The 21,936-nt window shown below is 38.7% G+C and overlaps 2 protein-coding genes across 8 annotated transcripts in view; one reads left to right on the forward strand and one right to left on the reverse strand.

The window, feature by feature from the left end:
• Positions 1–7,364, reverse strand: part of CEP290 (centrosomal protein 290) — a 119,152-nt gene extending 111,788 nt beyond the window's left edge. For 2 of the 7 annotated variants that reach the window (XM_079774229.1, XM_079774228.1), the window contains exons 1-6: positions 7,150–7,364; positions 6,421–6,550; positions 6,199–6,276; positions 5,116–5,185; positions 4,623–4,669; positions 1,871–2,014 (exon numbers count right to left, since the gene is read on the reverse strand). In XM_079774229.1, the coding sequence (XP_079630355.1) occupies positions 1,871–2,014; positions 4,623–4,669; positions 5,116–5,185; positions 6,199–6,276; positions 6,421–6,522 (441 nt within the window). In that variant the 5' untranslated portion in view covers positions 6,523–6,550; positions 7,150–7,364. Of the gene's footprint in view, positions 1–1,870; positions 2,015–4,622; positions 4,670–5,115; positions 5,186–6,198; positions 6,277–6,420; positions 6,551–6,829 lie in introns of all 7 variants that reach the window. The other 5 variants (XM_079774227.1, XM_079774223.1, XM_079774226.1 and 2 more) reach the window with 4 other exon arrangements.
• A 196-nt stretch (positions 7,365–7,560) lies between these two features.
• The window catches only part of TMTC3 (transmembrane O-mannosyltransferase targeting cadherins 3), a 73,064-nt gene continuing 58,688 nt past the window's right edge, over positions 7,561–21,936 (forward strand). The window contains exons 1-2 of the mRNA XM_079775643.1: positions 7,561–7,755; positions 21,505–21,720. Of these exons, the coding sequence (XP_079631769.1) occupies positions 21,532–21,720 (189 nt within the window). The 5' untranslated portion in view covers positions 7,561–7,755; positions 21,505–21,531. The remainder of the gene's footprint in view (positions 7,756–21,504; positions 21,721–21,936) is intronic.

Genomic DNA, 21,936 nt, shown 5'->3' on the forward strand with positions numbered 1-21,936 from the left:
CAATTTACAGATCATTTCCTGAATATCAAGACTGATTTAGGTATTATTCCCCAGAGTATCCCCAAATATTCTTATATACATATGTACCCCTAAAGTATTACATTATCTCTATGTTACAATTATTATTGACAGTGAATATCATGGAGAAATAGAATACAATTAGTTGCCCACTATATCCCTAGTACTTAGCATATTATCTGGCATGCTGTAAATACTCAGTAAAACTGAATGACTGGTTATGAACAAAAAAGAAACTGTCAGAGCAATTCATAGACATATTCCATTTTAAGGAACCTAGCAGCTGCAAAGTATATAGGCCATATATTCAAGTTTTCTGTGTGTGTGCCTATTAATCAAGATAGTAGTTTAAGAACTGAATGAACAGGTAGCTATGATTATCTAAGGGTGTGTGGTATGAGTAGTAAGAAGTTGACTAATATACGGGCCAGACAGAAAACCACACAGACAGACATCCCCCTAAGCAACTGTATTACTGTATAGCATATGTTGGATCCTTTATGATTATTAAGAAATCCACAGGTCTGTTATGTTTTACTGAGTCAACAAAACAGATAATGCTCTAAGAGTTTAATCCTAACCTTTAGATGGCATCAATCCATACTTTTTACACTGCATGATTCTTCAAAATTATATAGTAATATAGATATATCAAGAATGGGGATGCTTTTTCTTATAAATTAATCTATGATGGATTCTCTTTAAATAGAAAATCACCTAAAAAAATCTCTGTTGTTTACTTCAAATGTATAACCAGTGGATGGAAGAAGATTATCAAGATGTAATACAACATTGACCTTCTAAAGGGCACAAAGGTAGGAAAAGCTTCTGGGCATCAGGTATGGAACAGTTACCACAGGTAGGCATCCAATTCTGTACTAATTTTACTGACAGCTGAGCCAAAAGTAAAACATGTTATTTTCTGACAGGAAATACAAACTTATCTACAAAAAACTTTTTTTCCTCAAACAAAATTTAGAACACAGCATGAATTATTTTATAAGGACTAATGTAAGAGGTAATAGGAAATTATGCTCGTATAAAAGATGAAATGTCATGATTTAAAGTATGCATTGGAAAAAATAAAGTATGCATTGATTTACAAAATACTGGCATCAGCACAACTTTTTAAGACCCTATATATTATATAATGTGAAATATACCTCAAAAGAAGAAATCTGATTAATCATTATAAATACATCATTAAAGGATTAATTTCTAAGTCTATTACTAATATAAAGGAATTATAAAAAATACCTTTTTTCCCAAAATAAACTATGGCAGATATAAAAAACAATTTTTTAAATGTCTATTAATTTCTTCATTCCTATTTTCCAGACCAAATAATCAATTTCATGTAAACAATTGTAGTCCTGAAAAAAATGTACCTCCAAATATAAAGAATTAATCTCCAAGTCATATTCACTAGAAGTACCTGACCCATTATGAAGATGTGATGACAACACAAATCTATAATAATAAAAGGATAATATGCTAATTAGACCAACATCTTCCAGACGTCATTCCAGACGTCCTTCCTGACAAAGCCGGGGCCGGAGGGAAGCCTGGGTCCCAGGTGCAAGAGGGAAGCTGGTGCCGGCAGCCTGGGTCCCGGGTGCCAGAGGGAAGCCGGTGCCGGCAGCCAGAGGAAGGAAGGCCTACTCTTGCATGAATTTTCGTGCATCAGGCCTCTAGTTATAATATAAAACCTTATTGATAAGTTTACATTAATTTTCACATAAAAATACAACCATAAAAACTGATAGTTATCATCATTAATTATAAAAAGCATAAACAGGTGTTTTTTAGGTAACTTACACAGTTAAGATTCATTGAAAAAAATGTGCCTTACTTGTTCATTAACTTTCTTCTCTTTCTCCAACTCCTTTTCCATGTCCTCCAATTCTCTATCTTTCTGTTCCAATTGCTTTTCAAGTTGGTGAATTTCATCACGTAAAAACCGAGTGTCACGTCCACCTGTAGACTGTTGTGCCATCTTAAATAAACCAAAAGTATAAATTAATCCAATATTTAGAGATTAAAATAAATCAACAACAAACAACTATCTTGACTTTAAATGTGTATTATAATATTTAAAGTCATATTACCTTAAGAAACATATTTAAAAATTTGGCTTATTTAAGATTTAGTTCATAGGTTGACAACCCTCTAAAGCTCTTCCTGAGCCACCCAGACCTATGAAGAATCGACGGTGAATTACTCAGGCTCTGTTATAGCTTCTGAGCCAGACTAAACTGTCAAGGCACGGAAAATAGATGATGAACTATCTAGGTTTCCCCTGAATAGCAGAGCTCTGAAACCAGACTACAAACCACCAGAGCCTTCATCCCAGTCACTGAGCCCTGGTGTTAACCTGCCCTTACACTTTTTAAAATTTTATTATTGAAAGTATTACAAATGTCACCTTTTTTCCCCATTGACCACCCCCCCTCCACCCTGCTCCTGCCCCCGCCTCAGCCCTTCACCAAACTATTGTCTGTTCATGGGTTATGTGTATATGCATATAAATTCTTTGGTTAATCTCTTCCCACCCCCTACCCCCTTCAGTCTGAAATTCGTCAGTTTGTTTCATGCTTTAATGCCTCTAGATCTATTTTGTTCGTCAGTTTATTTTGTTCATCAAATTCCACATATAAGTGAGATAATGTGATACTTGTCTTTTTCTGACTGAACCTGCCCTTACTCTTATATCACAGACTATTTAGACCAGTATTATCCAATAGGACTTTCTACAATAGAATGTTCTCTGCACTGTCCAGCATAGGAGCCACTATCCACATGTAGCTAACGAGCACTTGAAATGTGGCTAGTGCAACTAAAGAACTGAATGCTTAATTTTAATTATAATGAATTTAAATGTAAATAGCCACAAGTGATTAGTGCTACTGTATTGGACTGCCCAGACTTTGATTATCTTTAAAATCTTGCAGCAGACTAAATCCATTTCACTTTACATTCCTGTTATTTTGGGTCATGATCCAAAACTTCAAATCCTTTGGTCATCTAATCTGTCTCACGTTCATGTCTTCATCAGATTGTTACCCTACCTTAACTAAATTGTTCTCCTTCTTTCCCTGCTTCAAACATTTTCCATTGTGCTATTGAAAATCCTCTTCAAGATAAGGTAGTATTTTACATCCCCAATTGTTTTTACTGAATCATCCTTTCCAACTCCTTGCCTTAGTTGCAATTGGCTCCTTTAGTATACTAAGTTCCTTTGAAACTCTTGTCAATTGGAAAATACTCAATTATATCCACATATTTCAGGGTCAAGAGGTGATGATTTACTTATGCAAATTCCAGGCTATCATCCCTGCACTATTCTGCAAAACCTCAGTATACCCAGCTACAGATCTCTACCTACTCATGATAGAAGCAAACTACCAACTTCCTAACCACTTGCTCGCAAAATTCATTGTCTTCCATCAAAAGCCTCTCTAAGCAATATTTAAATCTACACTAGAGGCCCGGTGTATGGGATTTGTGCACTGGTGGGAGGCATAGCATGCGGGGATCTGCCTGCTGTGGGAGCGCCGCTCATCCTTCCTTGAGCGTCTGCCCGCTGGTGGTCAGTGCGCATCATAGCAACTGGTTGACCGACCCATCATTCTGCCATTCGGTTGCGGGGCTTTTATTATACAGGATAACTTTCACTCTTGGTCTTCTTTTTTTTTAACTTGCTTCTAGAATTCATTATTAACTCCCACTCCCACACCCACACCAGGATCTTGTCCAGGCAGGAACATTCTCTGCATTATTTCCAGTATACCTGCCTTTGACCTCACAGGACCCTTTAATCCCTTGATTCTTCTTCTCCCTAACCTCTCACACCACTCCAATCTTGACTTACTTGCCTATTCAGCTAGGATTTCATAATCATCACTTCAACCACTTTCTTACTAACATCTCCAATAGCCCTGTTCTTCTATTCTAACAGCAACTCTCAGGCCAAACACTAACACAGAATGGATCAGACTTTATAATTTACTTAGTATTTATTGGGAGTAGTTGGTATTATCCTACAAGCAGAATATACAATAGGAAATAAAAAACAAAATTCACCGAGTTAACATATAAAAGAATCAGGATTTGAACTCACATAGTCTTACTCCAGATCTAGTAATCTCTACTATATTTCATGCTTTATCTTCCATAAACTGGAAGCGTCTGTGTCATGGCTGCGCCGGAGGCTTTCGGAAGGCCTGGTGCACTGGCGGACAGCCGGACAGCTCCCCCGCGATCAAAAGCCAAAGCGGGGGAGCTGGCCGGCTGTCTGCTCCGGCACAAGGGCTTTCAAAAGCCTCCGCCGCGCCGGAGGCTTTCGGAAGGCCTGGTGCACCGGCGGACAGCCGGCCAGCTCCCCCGCGATCAAAAGCCAAAGCGGGGGAGCTGGCCGGCTGTCTGCTCCGGCACAAGGGCTTTCGAAAGCCTCCGCCGCGCCGGAGGCTTTCGGAAGGCCTGGTGCACCGGCGGACAGCCAGCCCGCTGGTGCACCAGGTGCATGATTAAATCATGCACTGGGCCTCTAGTTCCAATAATAAAATTAACAGCAATTATACCCTAGAGAATACAAAAGGACTTACCTCCAGTTCATTTTCCAGTCTCATTAATTCAGTTTGGAATTTATTTTCTGTTTTTAAAAAAAAGATAAATGTTCCAATTGGTCAGATTTATCAAGCTTTTAAATAAATTTCAATAAAGTTAAATCTTTTTAAAGATTCCATTATGATTTTTATATGGTTGTTATGTAAGAGGAAAAATATTATTTTATACCAGACCCATAAAGTAGGAGTGATCTTTCAAAATAGAATATACAAATTTTATAGACTATAGTAAAGCTAATTCTCTATTGCTCAGTGAATAAATGGAATCCACTATCTAACAGCATAAACTTTCTAAAAATTGTTGACGCTATTACAGACGTCTCCTATTTTCCCTCCCTTTGCTCACCTCCACACAGCGCCCAACCCCACCTCCCTCTGATCTTCACCACTCTGTTGTCTGTGTCCATGGAATTTGCACATATGTTCTTTGGCTAATCTCTTTAACACAATAAGCTTTTCTCAAGGTATTTACCAACTTTTGCTTGTTCTTCTCCAGCTTTATCAATTTCTTCCAAAGCCAGCTCTGCTTCTTGAGCTTTCATCTAAATATTTTTTTAAAAAATGTAACATTAGTATGCCTTTAAACTAGAATGTAAGAACTGAAAATGAGAATTTTATTTGCTCTCCCAATACTTAGTGTCTGTAGTGCCTGTCACACGGAGACATTCAATAAATATCTGTTACATGAATACTACATGATTTCCTTCTTAAGGCTATAATTTATAGATTCTTAACAGTTTAAAACATCTTTGCTTCCTCTTTCTCTCAAGTCTTATATCAAGTATTGCTAATGTTTCCTTTGTAATGTTTTCCAATATCTTTTTCTCTTTTCTATTTCTTTTTTTTAATTCTGTCATTATTCTAGTCCATAATTTTATGTCTAATCTCCTTCCTTATGTTATATCCTTCAATTTGTCCTATTAACATATCCACGTTAGCCTTCCTAATGCATATTTTTGTATCTATCAATTGTGGCTCAAAATCCTTTAATGAGTCCTCACTGCTGACAACATAAAATAGCAAGGCTGTCAAACTATACAGTTACCCACCATATGTTTCCTCTGTAAGCTGCTATAAACTTTTTGCACTTGTCTCCTCAACTGTAAAGAATATACACATTTTCAATTCCCAGTTTTTATTTATGGTAGCCTCCAGCTCTAGAATCTCCTCAACATTTTCCCACTGCCTTCCACTTGCCTAAGACAACATCAGTCTTTGACCTTAACTCTCTTCCCCTTCTAACAAATCCCTATAGCAGTCATCTGCATTTTTCATTTCTACCTCAAGATTATGCTAATGTAACTAACAGAGGACCTCCCTAAGTTAGTTTTAAGCATACATATTCTGTTTCCCCTACATATTCTTTTAGGAACTTTAGAGCAAAAACTAGCAATGTTTTTACACACTAAAATTCTCAGTCACATGTGATGATATCTCATTTTTAGTGGTGATTTAGATATTACAAAGTACTTTCACAAAGATTAACTTATTTAAGAACAGATCATTAAATTTTTCCAATAGTCAAAACTGTCTTTAAAACCTACTACATACAAACCTTCATTAGTGACTGAGTAATCCTGAAAAGGTGTATCACGTTTTCTTGACTTTCATTTTTTAGCTCATTTACTTCCACCTAAGTAAACAGAAAAGCAACTATTTTATAACCCTTAAGCAAAATATAAAAATTCTTCCAGTTAAACCACTCATGACTTCACGGACAACTTAGATTCAGCATAGTTATGTGTTTATATCTATGTATTATTTGTCAATTAAGCACCTTGGATAAAGAAACCAATAAATCATCTGCCAATTTTTCTTGACGAGGCAGGTCATCTGGGTCAACTTTTATTATTTCTTTCCAGTTTATATTAGGTGGCATCTTGAATTCTTTAGCAATGCTTTATCTTCTGAAACGAAACAGGCGGACATTAGCATTTTCAAAGTAAACAGCATTACTGTTTTTACAGTAATTTACAATTTTTATAGGTTACGTCATTATAACTTTGTCTGGTGTTAGCAAAGAGCTATGCTATGGCTCCTTAATTGTGTAACAAATATGTGAGTAAAACAGACTTCATCAAAATTATAGCAGTTGATACAAACCATCCATTATTGTACCGGCTAAATAAACTATGACAGCTCTCTTGCTAAAACTAATTTGGGTCAGAACTAAGATTTTGAATAACCTTCTCCAAGCTCTTTACCACCAAGGCGCGCGAACATCTAATGGTGCCAAGCGCGGGGGTGCTTGGAAGGCTGGACCTGACCTCTGATTCGGAGGAGCAGGAACCGAGGGGGGCGGGGAGGGGGGGGTGAAGTGGAGTGCATAAATAAACGATTGAAATGAGTGCATCAGGGGTGCATCAGGGTCGGAGTAAACAGGGCTGAAGCAAGAAGGCAGACGGATTTCGAAGCAAGGACTAAGGAGCGGGGAAGCTGGGCTATTGCACACGGGCCCTGAGGCTTAAAGAACCTGCGTGGGAAGAGATTCGCTGCTCCTGCTCACCAGGATCCACCCAGCACGCCTGGCAACCAGCGGAGGTTTCTTATCTACCGCATCCACCAAGCCGGGCCCCGCAACTAGGCTCCCCAGCGCGGTTCCAAGCCGACACTGGATCCCGCCAACTGGTTCCCAGCAAGCAATAGCGGCGGCGGCTGCTAGGCGACACCATCCTCCACCCAGCCAAGGCTGGAACAAGGTCCCGGATGCAAAAGGAGCCTACATTTCACGACCGTGGGTGATGCTTTACGTTTAGATTCCCCAGCGGGTTCCCAGGACTCTGCGTTAAGGACGAGGGGGAAGGCGAAGAATTAGGACTCCAAATCCCAGGGTGCAGTTCTTCTTGGAGGCTGGCGCATCCTGGGAACTGAAGTATCGGAATAGGGGAGGGAGGCCTTTCCCGGCGTGCAACGCGAGGCTGCGAGCGAACTGGGGCGGTGGGGATCCACCCGGAGGCGGGAGGCGGGAGGCGGGAGGCGCTGCCGCGGCCGGGGCGCGTCTGGGCTACGGACCTGGACGAGGTAGACCATGACTGTCCCTTTGGTGGCGTCGCTCGCTGGCCCGCTTTTCCTGAGGTTTCCCTAAGCCATTCCCTGGTGGAACCGCTCTCAGGTATGGGCGGGCGGGCGGTCAGCGGCCGGGGAGGAGTTTAGGGGAGCTGTCCCGGCTTAGAGGAGCTCTTTCCATGGGGGAGGAAGGGCCCGGTCCGGGTCCAGGGGTGGGAAGACCCCACCTTCTCCTTAGGCGTTTGCTAGCTATGGACCTGGGTGGTGCTCTCGGTAGGAAGACTAGGGAGAAGGAAAGTTTTAGCCTTTTTTGGTTTCAGAATCTGTCTCTGTACAGTGGAGCGAGGGGCGCGCGATGGAGATCCTCATTTGGGCGCGAGTGAAGAATTGACTGCGGACCCCGCCCCCGCGGACCCCGCCCGCCTCACCTGTGCGCCTGGGTCTGCGCCAGAGGAGTGAGGGGGGGGGCGGGGGGGGGGGTGAAAGCTCTAGAGGAGAGGTGGGAACGGGTCTGGCCGCTGCTGCGGGTGGAGAGAGAAGGGGCCTCAGCTCTCACCGTTCCCGTCATTTACCTGGGTGCGCAGGTGCCCTTCTAAGAAAGCACCTTGGGTGTTTACAACTCTTATTTGTGCAAGTTTTGCTCTTCCCTCTTCTCCCAGCCATTCTGCAGTATGATACTTTCTCAAGAAGCTGTAGATTTGAACTCTAAAAGGCATTTTCAACTGTTTGGACTAGTGTCTTTTATTTTTATCTTTTTTTTTTTTAAATCACTTCTTTCCCTCACTATAACTGATAATACATTTTTTTTTTTTTTTACTTTTTATTGATTTTTTACAGAGAGGAAGAGAGAGGGACAGAGAGTTAGAAACATCGATGAGAGAGAAACATCGATCAGCTGCCTCCTGCACACCCCCTACTGGAGATGTGCCCGCAACCAAGGTACATGCCCTTGACCGGAATCGAACCCGGGACCCTTGAGTCCGCAGGCCGACGCTCTATCCACTGAGCCAAACCGGTTTCGGCTGATAATACATTTTTCTATTAAAATAAATAATAGGTTTCTTTACAAAACACGTGGCTGGTTTATAGAGCTCAGTAGAAATAGCTTAGTGAAAAATAAAAACAAATAACTTTTGAGAGAGCTGTTTAAAGACATTAGATTTGTCGTTTTTCCTAATCCTTTACTGAAATATGTCAAATACTATTCATTATTAAAAAACAAACACCTAAAAGCTATGGTCTACATTATATCTGCAGAACTTATAACTGGAAATTTAACTTTTTATCAATCTTTTCTATGTGTTCATTTTTTTTTTAATTCCACAGGTAAGTGAGAGTGTACGATATTTCTCTCTCTCTATCTGACCTATTTCACTTTACTTAATACCCTCAAGGTCCATTCATGCAAATGACAGGGTTTCTTTTCTTCGTTGTTATGGCTGGTTAATATTTCATTGTGTATATACACCACATTTTTTGTATCCATTCATCTCTCCATGGGCACTTAGTTTGTTTCCATGGCTTGGCTGTTGTAATCAGTCTGCAATAAATATGGGAGTGCAGATATTTCTTTGAAAATGATTTTGTTTCCTTCGGATATCCAGGATAGAATTCGGGATAATATGGTAGTTTTATGTTTAATTTTTTGGAGGAACCTCCATACTTTTTCCACAGTGGCTGCACCAGTTTACATTCCCACCAGCAATGCACAGGGTTCTTGTCTTCTCATCCTTGACAATACTTATCTCTTGTTTTTTGATGACAGCCATTCTAACAGGTGTAAGGTGATATCTCATTGTGGTTTTCATTTGCATTTCTCTGATGATTTGCAATGAGCAGCTTTTCATTTACCTGTTGGCCATTTGTGTCTTTGGAAAAAGTTCCTCGGCCCATTTTTAATCTGATATTTGGGAGGCGTGGGGGCGTGTTTGTTGGTTTTTTGCTGTTGAGTTATAGGAGTTCTTTATACAGATATATATTTTATCAGATATATATTTGCAAATATTTTCTCCTATTTCGTAGGTTTTGTTTTCCTTTTGTTGATGTTCAGAAGCTTTTTGGTTTGACCTAGTCCCACTTGTTTATTTTGGCTTTGGTTGCCTTTGCTTTTGGTTTTAAAAACAAAAAACCATTGTCAAGAGAGCAATGTGAAGGGGTTACCCCCTGTTGTCTTCTAGGATTTTTACTATTTCAGGACTTATGTTCAAATCTTTAATTCATTTTGGTTGATTTTTGTGAGTAGTGTAAGGTAGTGGTCCACTTGCATTTTTTCTGCCGGTAGCTCTCCACTTTTCCCATCACCATCTATTAAAGAGGTTATCCTTTCCTCATTGTATACTCCTGATTTCTTTATTTCTGGGCTCTCTATTCTGTTTATTGATCTATGTGCTTGTGTTTTTACCAATACCATACTGATCTGAGTATTATAGCTTTGCCATTAAATCTTCATAGCAATCCAGTGAAATGGGTGTTTATATTGTTCTCATTTTCCAACTAAGTTAAGAAACTGATACTTGGAGAGGTTAAGTATCCTGCTCAATCTTAAATTATGTGATTGAACACAATCTTTCTGGCTGGAGTACCTGCTTGAATCTGCTATACTGCCTCCTCAGGCATGCTATTAACCAATATTCATAAAGTGCTTGTACTTCAATCTTGCAATTTATAGTAAATTTTTCATATTCTAATTATATAACTTTGTTTACTCAAGAAGGTGAATTAAATAATCTTCTTTTCCCAGTAATAAGCCTTTTTATTTTTTATCCTCACCGGAGGATATTATTTTTATTGACTTTTATAAAGGAAGGGAGAGAGAAGAGAGAAACATCCATCAGTTGCCTCCCATCTGTGCTCAGAGCAGTGATTGAACCCTCAATCCAGAATCCAACCAGCAACCCTTTGGTTTACAGGACAGTGCTCCAACCAACTGAGCCACTTGGCCAGGGCAAATTAAATACTGTTCATTCTCAGTGTTTTTAAGTCATAATTTAGCAGGGGAAGATAGGTATGAAATGTAATATTTCTTAAGTACATATTAGCACCTTATTTTTCTTGTTTTTTCATTCATTGTAGCTATTAGTTCCTATTTATTTTTATTTTTTATATTGATTTTTAGAGAGAGAGGAAGGGAGAGGGAGAAACATTGATGTGAGAGCAAAACATCAATCGGCTGTCTCTTGCACCCCGCAATTGGGGATTAACCCTGAAACCTGGCTATGTGCCCTGACTGACAATCAAACCTGCAAACTTTCAGTAAACCTGCAAGGGACGACACTCAACCACTGAGACACATGAGCCAGGGCCCTGTTTATTCTTTTACTAGTTTTATTTTGTCTGTATTGTTTTTTTCTACCATTACTTCCCTCACCCTGTTGTTCATATTTATATTCCCAACAACTCAAGGTATATGGTCTAATGGTAAATTTTTGTTGTTGTTCATTTGTTTTATTTTTTAATGATATGTTTTATTCTCATTTTTTAATAGTGAAAACAGGTTCAGAGAAACTAAGTAATTTCCTGATAATTAAGGAAGCTAAGATTGCAACCTAGATCTCAATTACAGTCCTGACTAAATGCAAATTCTTGCTTGAATTTTATTATTTTACTCATTCTAAAAATAATTTTGAGCTTAAAATGAGTTATCTATGGTGTAGGTCATAATGCACTATAGTATGTTTGTAACTAACTCAGAATCAAGAAATTTAACTCAAGTTCTAGTTCTGTCACTTTCTATAATTTTGAAGAAAATTGCTAAAACTCACCATTTTTTTTAGCATATTTTCTTCATTAGTCAATTTTCACCAAGAGAAGGGATTTATGTGACAATTTTATAAATGGCTTTACTACAGAAACACTTGCCTGGACCTGCCTTCTTTCTTCTCTGTGGTTTTATGAGTAGTTTTATCTGACCAAATTCATTTCACAAGAAAGACTTGCCTTTAGTAATTGCTACCTCTGTTCTCTTTATCAATCAACCTATGTTCATTCCTTAGATGTTACTTCCATTGCCGTTTTGCTGCCTTATCAAGAAAATGAGTTGTAGCTTACTTTTCCAGCTTCTGAAATAATGCAAGGCCATGAGCAATTTAGTATCCCCTGTCTATAATAAATGTTTTGTTTTGCCTTGTTGTCATGGAGAGGAATCTATGCAGCAAGCAGGTACTTGTCTTCTCTCAACTTGAGGAGACTGGAAAGATTAGTGGGAGTCATAGTGAATGCAGACTTTGCAAACTTAAGCCAACATTTTATGAACTACAAAATAGTAATAAAATATAGTTGATTATTCCTATTGAAAAAGGTATAATCATGAAATTATTGAACTGAGAAGACTTTCCTTTTCAGGCTAAATTTTTCCAGATCTATATAATATTTTCCTGCAGGTTAATTTTTTCTACAGTTAAACTGTTGTATTATTAGAAAAAGTGAACAATCGGTATAATTTTGTTGAAGGAATTATATTGTTTTGTATGTCTGTAATGTAGCTCATGAGTGGTCTTCATTTGCAGTTGAACTTTTTGCACATATATAGTGACATCCTGTTTTTGCAAGCAAGCATAAATCAGTCATCCCATCCACTTAGACCATATGCATCTGTGTGAATATGCTTGTGTGCCTAGAAAAAGAACTTAAAGTTCCCTGCCTTAGTCTGTTCATGCTGCTTTTAAAATGGGACTAAAGATTAGATGATTTATAAACAGGAATTTATTTCTCACAGTTCTGGAGTCTGGTTAAGTCCAAGATCAAAGCATCAGAAGATTCAGTGTCTGGTGAAGACCCACTTCCTGATTCATAGAGGGGGTCTTTTCTCTGTGTCCTCTCATGGCAGAAGGGGCAAGGGATCTCTTTTATAAGGATACTAATCACACTTATGAGGGCCCCACCCTCACAATGTAATCACATCCTAAAGGCCCCACCTCCAAATGCCATCATATTGGGCATTAGGATTTAACCTGATTTTGGGGGGGACATCAGCATCTAGTTTGTAGCATTCCCACGAATAACATGTAACAGTGATTTGTTACATTGTTATAGTAACAGCCTCCAGTTAATCATGCCTCCCTCTGTCTATGCCCTTATGTAACACTTTCTCTTTCCCCTAACCTCTACCCTTGAAGGTAGCTCTTTTGGACAGAACCTAAGATGACTCCACAACTGAGCTTCTGACCTGCATGAGAACTAGCTCTCTCTCCCTCCCTTGGAGAATCTTCAAAAAATCTATAACCATTTATAACCTCTCTCACATTGATTCTGGGTTTACATTGCTTGTTGATGTTTAAAAGTATAAATGCAGTAAGCAGAGACTTGAAAAGAGCTTGCACACTGGGACTTGCCTTCCTGCTCTCCTAAAGTCACCATTTAAAGGAGTTCAGGCTAACCTACTAGATGATATGGCCACAAGTACCAGACTAGCTTTTTAAGCTGAGACCCCCCTTACCTTTTAGATATCCAGTGTTTATTTATATATATATATATATGTGTGTGTGTGTGTGTGTGTATATATATATATATACACACACACACACACACACATACACACACACTATATGTGTGTGTGTATTTATATATATATATACTATATATATTTGTTTTTGGGGTTTTTTTTTTACTGAATTCAGAAAGGGAGGAAGAGGGAGATAGAAACATCAATGATGAGAGAGAATCATTGATCAGCTGCCTCCTGCATGCCCCACACTGGGGATCAAGTCCACAACCCAGGCATGTGCCCTGACCGGGAATCAAAGTGGTCAATGCTCAGCCACTGAGCCATGCCGGCCAGGCTAGATATATAGTCTTAATCAAGCAGGATAACCATAGGCAGGAGTGTCCCCAGGCACAACCAGCAAAGAAATGTGTGGGTGGATACACACACACACACACACACACACACACATTTGTATGTATGTATATATCAAATAAAGATAATGGAGTTACACTATTATGGGTCTCTTAATCTGAAATTTGTAGAGTAGGCTGGCAGGCTAGAAACTCTTCTTGAGGACCTAATATTAAAGTCTTGAGGTGGAATTTTTTTCTCAGGGTAGGTAACTTCAGTTTTGCTTTTAAGGTGATTCAGCTGATTAGATGAGGTCTATCCACATTATGGCATGTAATCTCCTTTATTTAAAGTCATCTTTTTTAAAATTTTTAAAAAAATTATTGATTTTAGAGAGAAAAACATCTATTTGCTGTCCACTTATTTATGCATTCATTGGTTGATTCTTCTATGTGCCCTGATGGAATCAAACCCATAACCTTGACGTATCTAGATAACACTCCAAGCAACAGAGTTACCCAACCAGGGCTACTTAAAGTCATCTGGTTGTAGATGTTAACTACATCTACAAAATACCTTCGTAGCAACGCCTAGGTTAGTTTTAGAATACTAGTATTACTACTATTGCCTAGCCAAGTTCACATATCTATACTAATAAAAGGGTAATATGCTAATTAGACCTGGAGACCTTATGGATGTCCTTCCGGACAAAGCCATGGTGGCGGGGCCGAGGCAGAGGCGGTTAGGGGTGATCAGGCCAGGAGGGGAGGGCAGTTGGGGGTGAGCAGGCTGGTGGGGGGCCAGTTGGGGGCAAACAGGCTGTTGGGGGGGGCAGTTGGGGGCAAACAGGCTGTTGGGGGGGGCAGTTGGGGGTGAGCTGGCCAGCAGAGGGGGCATTTGGGGGCAATCAAAGTGGCAGGGGGCCAGTTGGGGGTGATCAGGCCGACAGGCAGAGTGATTAAGGTCAATCAGACAGGCAGGCAGGTGAGTGGTTAGGAGCCAGCAGTCCCAGATTGTGAGAGGGATGTCCGACTGCCGGTTTAGGCCTGTGGGATTGGGCCTAAACCGGCAGTCGGATATCCCTTGAGGAGTCCCAGACTGGAGAGGGTGCAGGCCAGGCTGAGGGACACCCCACCCCCCAATTCACGAATTTCGTGCACCGGGCCACTAGTCCAACTAATAAACATTTTTTAATGCTATCCACTCAGTAAAATTATCACCTCATTGTTAAACCCACTTGGTACTTCTTAAACCCCTACCCATACCAAGTTTATAAAGGGCCAAGATAATGGATTATTTTTTTTTTTAAGAGTGAGGAAGGGAGAGGGAGAGAGAGAAACATTAATGTTCCAGAGAAATAATGATCAGCTGCCTCCTCAACATACCCCAATTGGGACCAAACCACACCTGGATATGTGTTCTGACCAGGAATCAAGCTTCAACTCTTCAGTGCACGGGACGATGCTCCAACCAACTGAGCCACACTATCCAGGGCTGATAATGGAATTTTTAAAGATTACCCAAGGTTGCTTAATAACGAGAAAAAGGGAGAGAGGTAGTTCTAGTGCATGCTTGTGAGCTCAGTTGTGGATTCATCTGAGGTTCTGCCCAAAAAAGCCACCTGTGGAAGTAGAGGTTGCAGGTAGGGATGGGACCTCAACTAAGAAAAGGTGGATATCACCAGTTTTTAAGGAGGGAGTAGAGAGCTTCCTTCTAGTGAAGGAAGAAAAATTGATGTAAAGGGAACTTCAGGAGACAGTCACCAATGATGTGGGGTTTTGTCCCAAAGAACCCTTACCTACCTGATAGTCGCATTGTTGGTTAATCAAGTGGTCATTAAGCCCTTTTGCTTTTCTTTCTTTTTTCTCTCTCCATTCTGCTTTAACTTTATAGTGTTCAAAAACTATGTTTAACAAGAATGTAAGGTTTATCTCTAGGTTAAAAAAAAAAGAAAAAGGAACCACAATCCCTATTTCATTACAACAGGCTTCTCATTTACAATGAGCCCAAGCCTGGGATAGAGGATAATACCCAAAGTTAAATGAAGTTTAGACTTTTGATTATTATGTTGACACTGAGCATTTCAATTACTAAATGAAACTGTTTTACAACTTAAAGTGACTGCATAACTTTTTATTACCTAACTGTATTTAGAAATCATGGTATTCATTCAAGTTCCTTAAAGTAACATTTTTATAACTTTGTGCTTTTCAGGTCTTTAAATTCAGCCTAAAAATATTGTTTATAAAGTATGTCACCTTTTTTTAAATAACAGATAACTCCAATTGAAAGAACTAAATGACCTTAGTCATTTACATTTAAAACTTGGTTAAATTGACTTAATTTAAAATTGACTGCATTTGTAATTTTAATATGTTCATTTGTATTCAAGGACTTAAGATGCTAGACTTAACAAGCAAAATGTTCTCAGTACTTAAACAACTTTTATAAAGCTAGTATGTTAAAATGAAATAAAAACAGAACAAACAAAAAAAGAACAAAATAAAACAATAATGCCTGTAGATTACATTTATCACTAAAGCAACTCAAATTCTATAAAAATTCCAATACTGAATGTAAACTTGGCTAAGTTGTTTTATTTTTTTAGGCAATATATGCTGGAGAGGGAATAAAATCTCAAATGTTCTGGAGAACAACAGTTTTGCAGATTTTTATGCATTTGAAATTAAAGATGGAGGAGGGAATGGAAGGAAGATTACTTGGAAGTGAGAGAAAGTAAGGTGGGATGGGATTACAGGATAGGTAATAAAATTATGTCTTTCTTGAGAGTTTAAAAAAATGTGTTAACCTAGATGCACAGAAACAATGGAAGGGGCTTGCTTAAGGCAAAGGTAAACCTTTTACTAAAAAGTTACATGCCTGGGGCATTACTACCCACCATGACCTACCCAGTTAGGAATTTATGATTAGATCACCTTGTGAAGTTACTTTCCATAGAACTCTATTTTTTTGTCCACAGTTCCCCCTTTTGGTCATAAATCAATCCAAAGGATGCATTGATGACCAACCTTTTGGTAGATAGTGTGCTCTCACAGCTCCCAGAAGGCTCATTCCGAGGAAGTCTCAGTATCCCCATTGTCTTACTGATTATTAGGGATGAGGCAGTACTGTAATCCATGAGATTTGAGTTGAGGCTGAATTTTCCCAAAATGGGAAGGGCAAGTAAAGGGAAGGCAATCAAGCATCATGTATATTCTGAAAAAAGAACACAAAAAAAACCACTCTAGATTATTTCTATCCTATGAACTATTGCCTTCTGTGTCATTTTTCTAGTGTTACGTAAGCCAGCAATTTTCACTGGTGTGCCACAAGAATTTTTAAAACATGAAATACCTGACTATTAGTCAGGGCACTGACCTCTTGTCCCTTCAGTTGTCATATGAAAAAATGACAGCTAATACAACAATAGCCATCCAGTGTGAATGAATCAAAATTATATCTTTTTTTTGTCAGATAGGCAAAAAATATAGTAATATTTTTTGATGTGCTGCAGAATTTTAGTAATTAGTTTATGTGTGCCATGAGATGAAAAAGATTGAAAATTGCTGCAGTAGACGAAATCTCCTGATTGTAAGCTGTGATCTTTGAAGTCCTTTCAGCACACTAAAAAATGAATCAGTCACTAATTTATCAATTTATTTTAGCCAATTAATAAGTCCTTGATAATAATGCATAATGCCTCCTCTGAATAAAATTGGTTCACATGCCCTTTCTTCCAGATGCATACAGCAACCAGTGACTGTTTCATAAGGAGAAAGGCTGTTTCTTCAAGGAGGAGTAGATCTCAGGTTGAGAAGCACTATAGGGAGAGCTTTTGGTCAAGGGAGACTAAAAGCTTCTGAAAATTTAGCTAGTTGAGTTTTAATTGTACCGTTTTACGAACCACCATTCCAGAGGACTGGGGGTGATAAGCACAATGAAAATGCTGTAGAATAGGCAAAATGTTACAAATCGATTGCATTATTTGCCCAATGAAAGGAGTCCCTCAGTTACTAACTGGGAATTGGGTCAGATTTAACTAGCAAAAATATACTGTATGTTGCCCTGTAAAATTCCCTAGTTGAAAGGGAATAGGTTCTGATTTAAAAATGAACATTGGGTCCCTGGCCAGGTGGCCCAGTTGGTTAGAGCCTTGTCCTTATATGCCAAGGTTGCAGGTTTGATCCGTGACCAGGGTATCCCATCTCGAACACTTGGGTTTTTGACCAGGTTGTTCATAGAAAAAAAACTCAGTTTTGGACCCGGCGGCCCTTTCATGCTGATACCTCAGCATGATAAAAAGCATCTCTCCAGCAACAGAGAAAGGAGAGAATGCTTTTGTTGCTGGAAAAATCAATTATTTGCACAATTTTAAAACATAAAGAGGCCATCAGAAATGCTAATGTTAAGGATGTGAAAGTGCACACAAAACAATAATCACAGACAATTAAAGAGGTAGCAAAATTTGGATAAAGGAAAGCAGTTAGCCAGTGACAGCATTTCTGAGGCAGTGATATGTGAAAAAGCGAAGATACTACATGCTGACTTTCTGAAAGTTACCCCTGTAACCAGGGCTGAAAGTGATTCTGTTATTGGAGAATTGCCTCGGTGGAATTTCTGTTGCTAGTGGGAGTGGAGTTCTTATGATAACTTGAAAAAAAGAATTTTCCAAGAATCTCAGGAAGAATGAGTGATTTTTATTTCTATGTAATTATATCGCTCTGTTTTCAAAGTTCTATTTCCCTTAAACTAGTCCTGGAAAAGGCAGCTGGGGGCTTCAGCAGAACTAGAAGCAAAGCCAGTGTCCAAAGTTTCTGTTCCATGGTGGAGTTGAGTCCAGCACAGCATCAAGCTGACTTTAGTCCACTGTGTGCAACAAGTGAACCAGGCACCCAATGTGCAAGAGAGCACTCTCTTTGTTCAGGAGCCTGCGTATCTCAGATTTCCTACCTTTGCGGTGGCCATGCCCATTCTAGGCAGTGATTCCCTCCCAGGTGTGATTGACAGACAAGCACTTTCCCAGGTCACCCAGACCTTAGTGGACATGCATCTATTATCCAGTCCCTTCCCCCATGTGGGGAACAGACCAGAATGTTAAACTGCAGCTTCCTGGCATAAATGCCATGCCTATATTATCTGGCCTTCTCTTTACTCCTTTCCTGTTAATTAGTAACCAGGTTATTACAATAATATCAATTCATTTAAGGCTAGTAGGGGGGGTGGTTTGATAAATTTAAGCAAGAGATGTTTATTTATAGATTAAACATGTACTGTATATACTAGTAGGAAAGGTAAAAACAGGGAATCTGGTGGGTCTGGAACGAATTAATTCATTATGTCATTTCTAATGGGGAAAAATGTCTCCATTTTCAAACAAGTCACTTCTCAAAGAGCCTTCCAGAGCAAATTAAATTGTAAAGCCGAGGTTCCACTGTATGTGCTTTCTTGAGGATGATTACAGTTTATTTCAAAGATATGTTAACTTAGATGCACAGGAACAATGGACACAGCCTGCTTAAGGCAAAAAATTATTTTAGTAAAATGCTATACCTGGGGCATGACTACCCAGTATGACCTGCCCAGTTAAGAATTTATGATCAGTAACCCTGTGAGATTAGTTCCATAGAACTCTTTTTTCATCCACACAATTGTCTTCATTCTTGTGAATTTATAGCCATTTTTTTTAACACCTTTAGTGTCATTTTAGCATGTTTGGGAAGGAGCTGAGGCAAACAAATACCTGTTCCGTCTTTTCAATATTTAAACAAGCACCATTAACTTTGTGTGTGTGTGTGATAATAAGTGTGTAAGTACAAGTCTATACCATTTAGAAATGGTAAACCACTTCAGGATTCAAGAGAAGCCCTACAGAGCTCTCTCTTTGGAGCATGCCTGATGCCTGCATCTTGCCCTTCCCCTTCTTCCCCCAAGGCATATTACCTTTGCCCTGCTCTCTCCTAAGCTCCCAGAGCCCTTCTTTTGCCTCTAACTTGTCTCCTGAGCCTAAGTAGCCCAGCTGGCTCACTTCTACTACCTCTATACCTTTCTAAATAAACTTTCTCTTGGAAGGAAGGAAGGAAGGAAGGAAGGAAGGAAGGAAGGAAGGAAGGAAGGAAGGAAGGAAGGAAGGAAGGAAGGAAGGAAGGGGCCCTTACATAATGGAAAAAGCCCTTTTCATTGAAAACTATATTTCTTCAAAAGATACAGCTAATTTCCATTCCTGATATGTTGGATTGGGTTTTTCATTTCTTTAAAAATGTTTTTAAAGAAATGAAAAATGTTTTAATGAAAAAGGTTTCATTTCTTTTTAAGGTTTTCTCTCTGATTCTAAATATACTTTAATATTTTCCCATAGGCTTTTGTATATCATCAATGTAAGAAACATCCAAACCTGTAGAGAATTTTTATGAGTTTATTTGAGCCACACTGATGACATTGCTGGGAAGCAAGATCTCAAATACTCCGAAGGATGACTGTTTTACAGTTTCTTTCCTATATTTGTATTTAAGGAGGGAATGTAAGGAAGATTTGCATGAAAGTGAAAGAAACCAAGGTACATGATAGTAAACTATATTATGTGCTCACTTGAGGGTGGTTATGCCTCTGAGGGATCTGAAAAAGAAGCCTTTCAAAGGGGTGTTGACCTAGATGCACAAAAACAATAAGGTGAAGATAAACCTCTTATAGGCCTGGAGGTTAATACCCATCATGACTTTCCTAGTTAGGAATTTATGTCAGATCACCCTGTGAGATTTGTTTTGATCACTGACCTTCTATGTACTCCCTTTTTCATCTCCCACATCATACATATGATTTTAAATCTTTGCCTATCCTTTCTACCCTATTCTTTCTCTCTGATCTAACCAGAACTCATACATATATACCTCAGATCTCAGATCATCTGGCTCTGTGAGTGATGTATTAGTTTCCTATTGCTGCCCTGACTTCTTGGCTTGTGGCCTCCAGCCAGCCATCATATCAGTCTGACCTGTTTTTAGACTCCTTTTAACTCTTTCACTTGTAAGGTCTTTTCCAGTTGAATTGGTTTACCCAGATAATCCAGGATAATCTCCTTATCTCAGAAATCTCAATTTAAACACACCTGCAAAGTCTCATTTGCCATGTAAGGTAACATATTCACAGGATAATGGGATTTGGATATGGACAATTTGGGGAGCCATCCACAAGTGATAATGCTAAAATGATATTAAAGATACTACTCTGACTGGAAAAGTATATCATCAGCTTGTAAGAATACCTCTCAACCTTTTTTTTTATCATAGGGTGGATTCTTCAGTATCTTCCAGTTCATGTAGTCCTTTCTATTCTAAACCATTCTCTCAATGAATCCTTCCTAAGCAATGATTTAATTATATATTGTCACATATAAAGTTCATTCTCTAGATTAAAAGTGTTGTAATGGGAAAAAGAAAATCCATGATTTAGACCTAGGTTATAAACTCATATGCCCCTGATGCCAGGTATATAGCATAAATCAATCAAATCAATCTGGGTAAAGAGAATGGGGCTTAACTGCCTACTATACAACTAGCATAGTAGCATTCAAGACACATTTTTAAAAACCTTTTGATCAAACTAAACAGGGCTTCAGGCTACAAGTTTGGACCCCTGATTTAGGTAATAGTTGATCTTTAGATCCATAAAATAATAAAATAGTAGCACTTCCTACTAGTTTTTAAAAGTTATATCTATTTATATATTTATTTCCCATGGTCACCTGACCTGTGACAATTGATAAGGAGAATTCACTATCTATCTTGCTAGAAAGATAAGTCTAAAGATTAAGTGGTGTAATAAAGGACTGTAATACAGGTTTGAAAACCATATAAAGGAGCAGTTAATTCTGTCTTATTAGGAATATGGAGAGGTTATCAGCTAATACTTTTTAGAGATGGATGACTTTTAAGCTGAGCTTTGAGGAATTAATTATCTGAGATAATTAGCATTTAGTCTTTATTTTGCTTACTCTCCACCTATTAAAATTGTACTTATTTGAAAAATAAACACATGTTGCTTATTTCATTTTACTTTTATAATTTCTCTCCCTCCTCCCACCCCCAGATTTTGTGTACAAGTGCTTTGGAAAAGATGGCTGATATTAACCTCAAGGAAATAACCTTAATAGTAGGTGTGGTTACTGCCTGCTATTGGAACAGTCTCTTTTGTGGTTTTGTTTTTGATGATGTTTCAGCAATACTGGATAATAAAGACTTGCATCCATCTACACCTTTAAAAACTTTATTTCAGAATGACTTCTGGGGAACCCCTATGTCTGAGGTAAGTAATTATATATTCCTTATAAGAATCTCAGATTTTAAAATATTTTGGTAGTTTATTACTCCTATTTCTTTCTTTTTTTAAATATATGTTTTATTGATTTCAGAGAGGAAGGAAGAGGGAGAGAGAGCTAGAAACAATAATAATGAGGGAATCATCCATTGGCTGCCTTCTACAACACCCCCCTTCCAGGGATCGAGCCTGCAACCCAGGCGT

The sequence above is a fragment of the Cnephaeus nilssonii genome, assembly GCF_951640355.1.
Source record: "Cnephaeus nilssonii genome assembly, chromosome: 6".
Taxonomy (NCBI): domain Eukaryota; kingdom Metazoa; phylum Chordata; class Mammalia; order Chiroptera; family Vespertilionidae; genus Cnephaeus; species Cnephaeus nilssonii.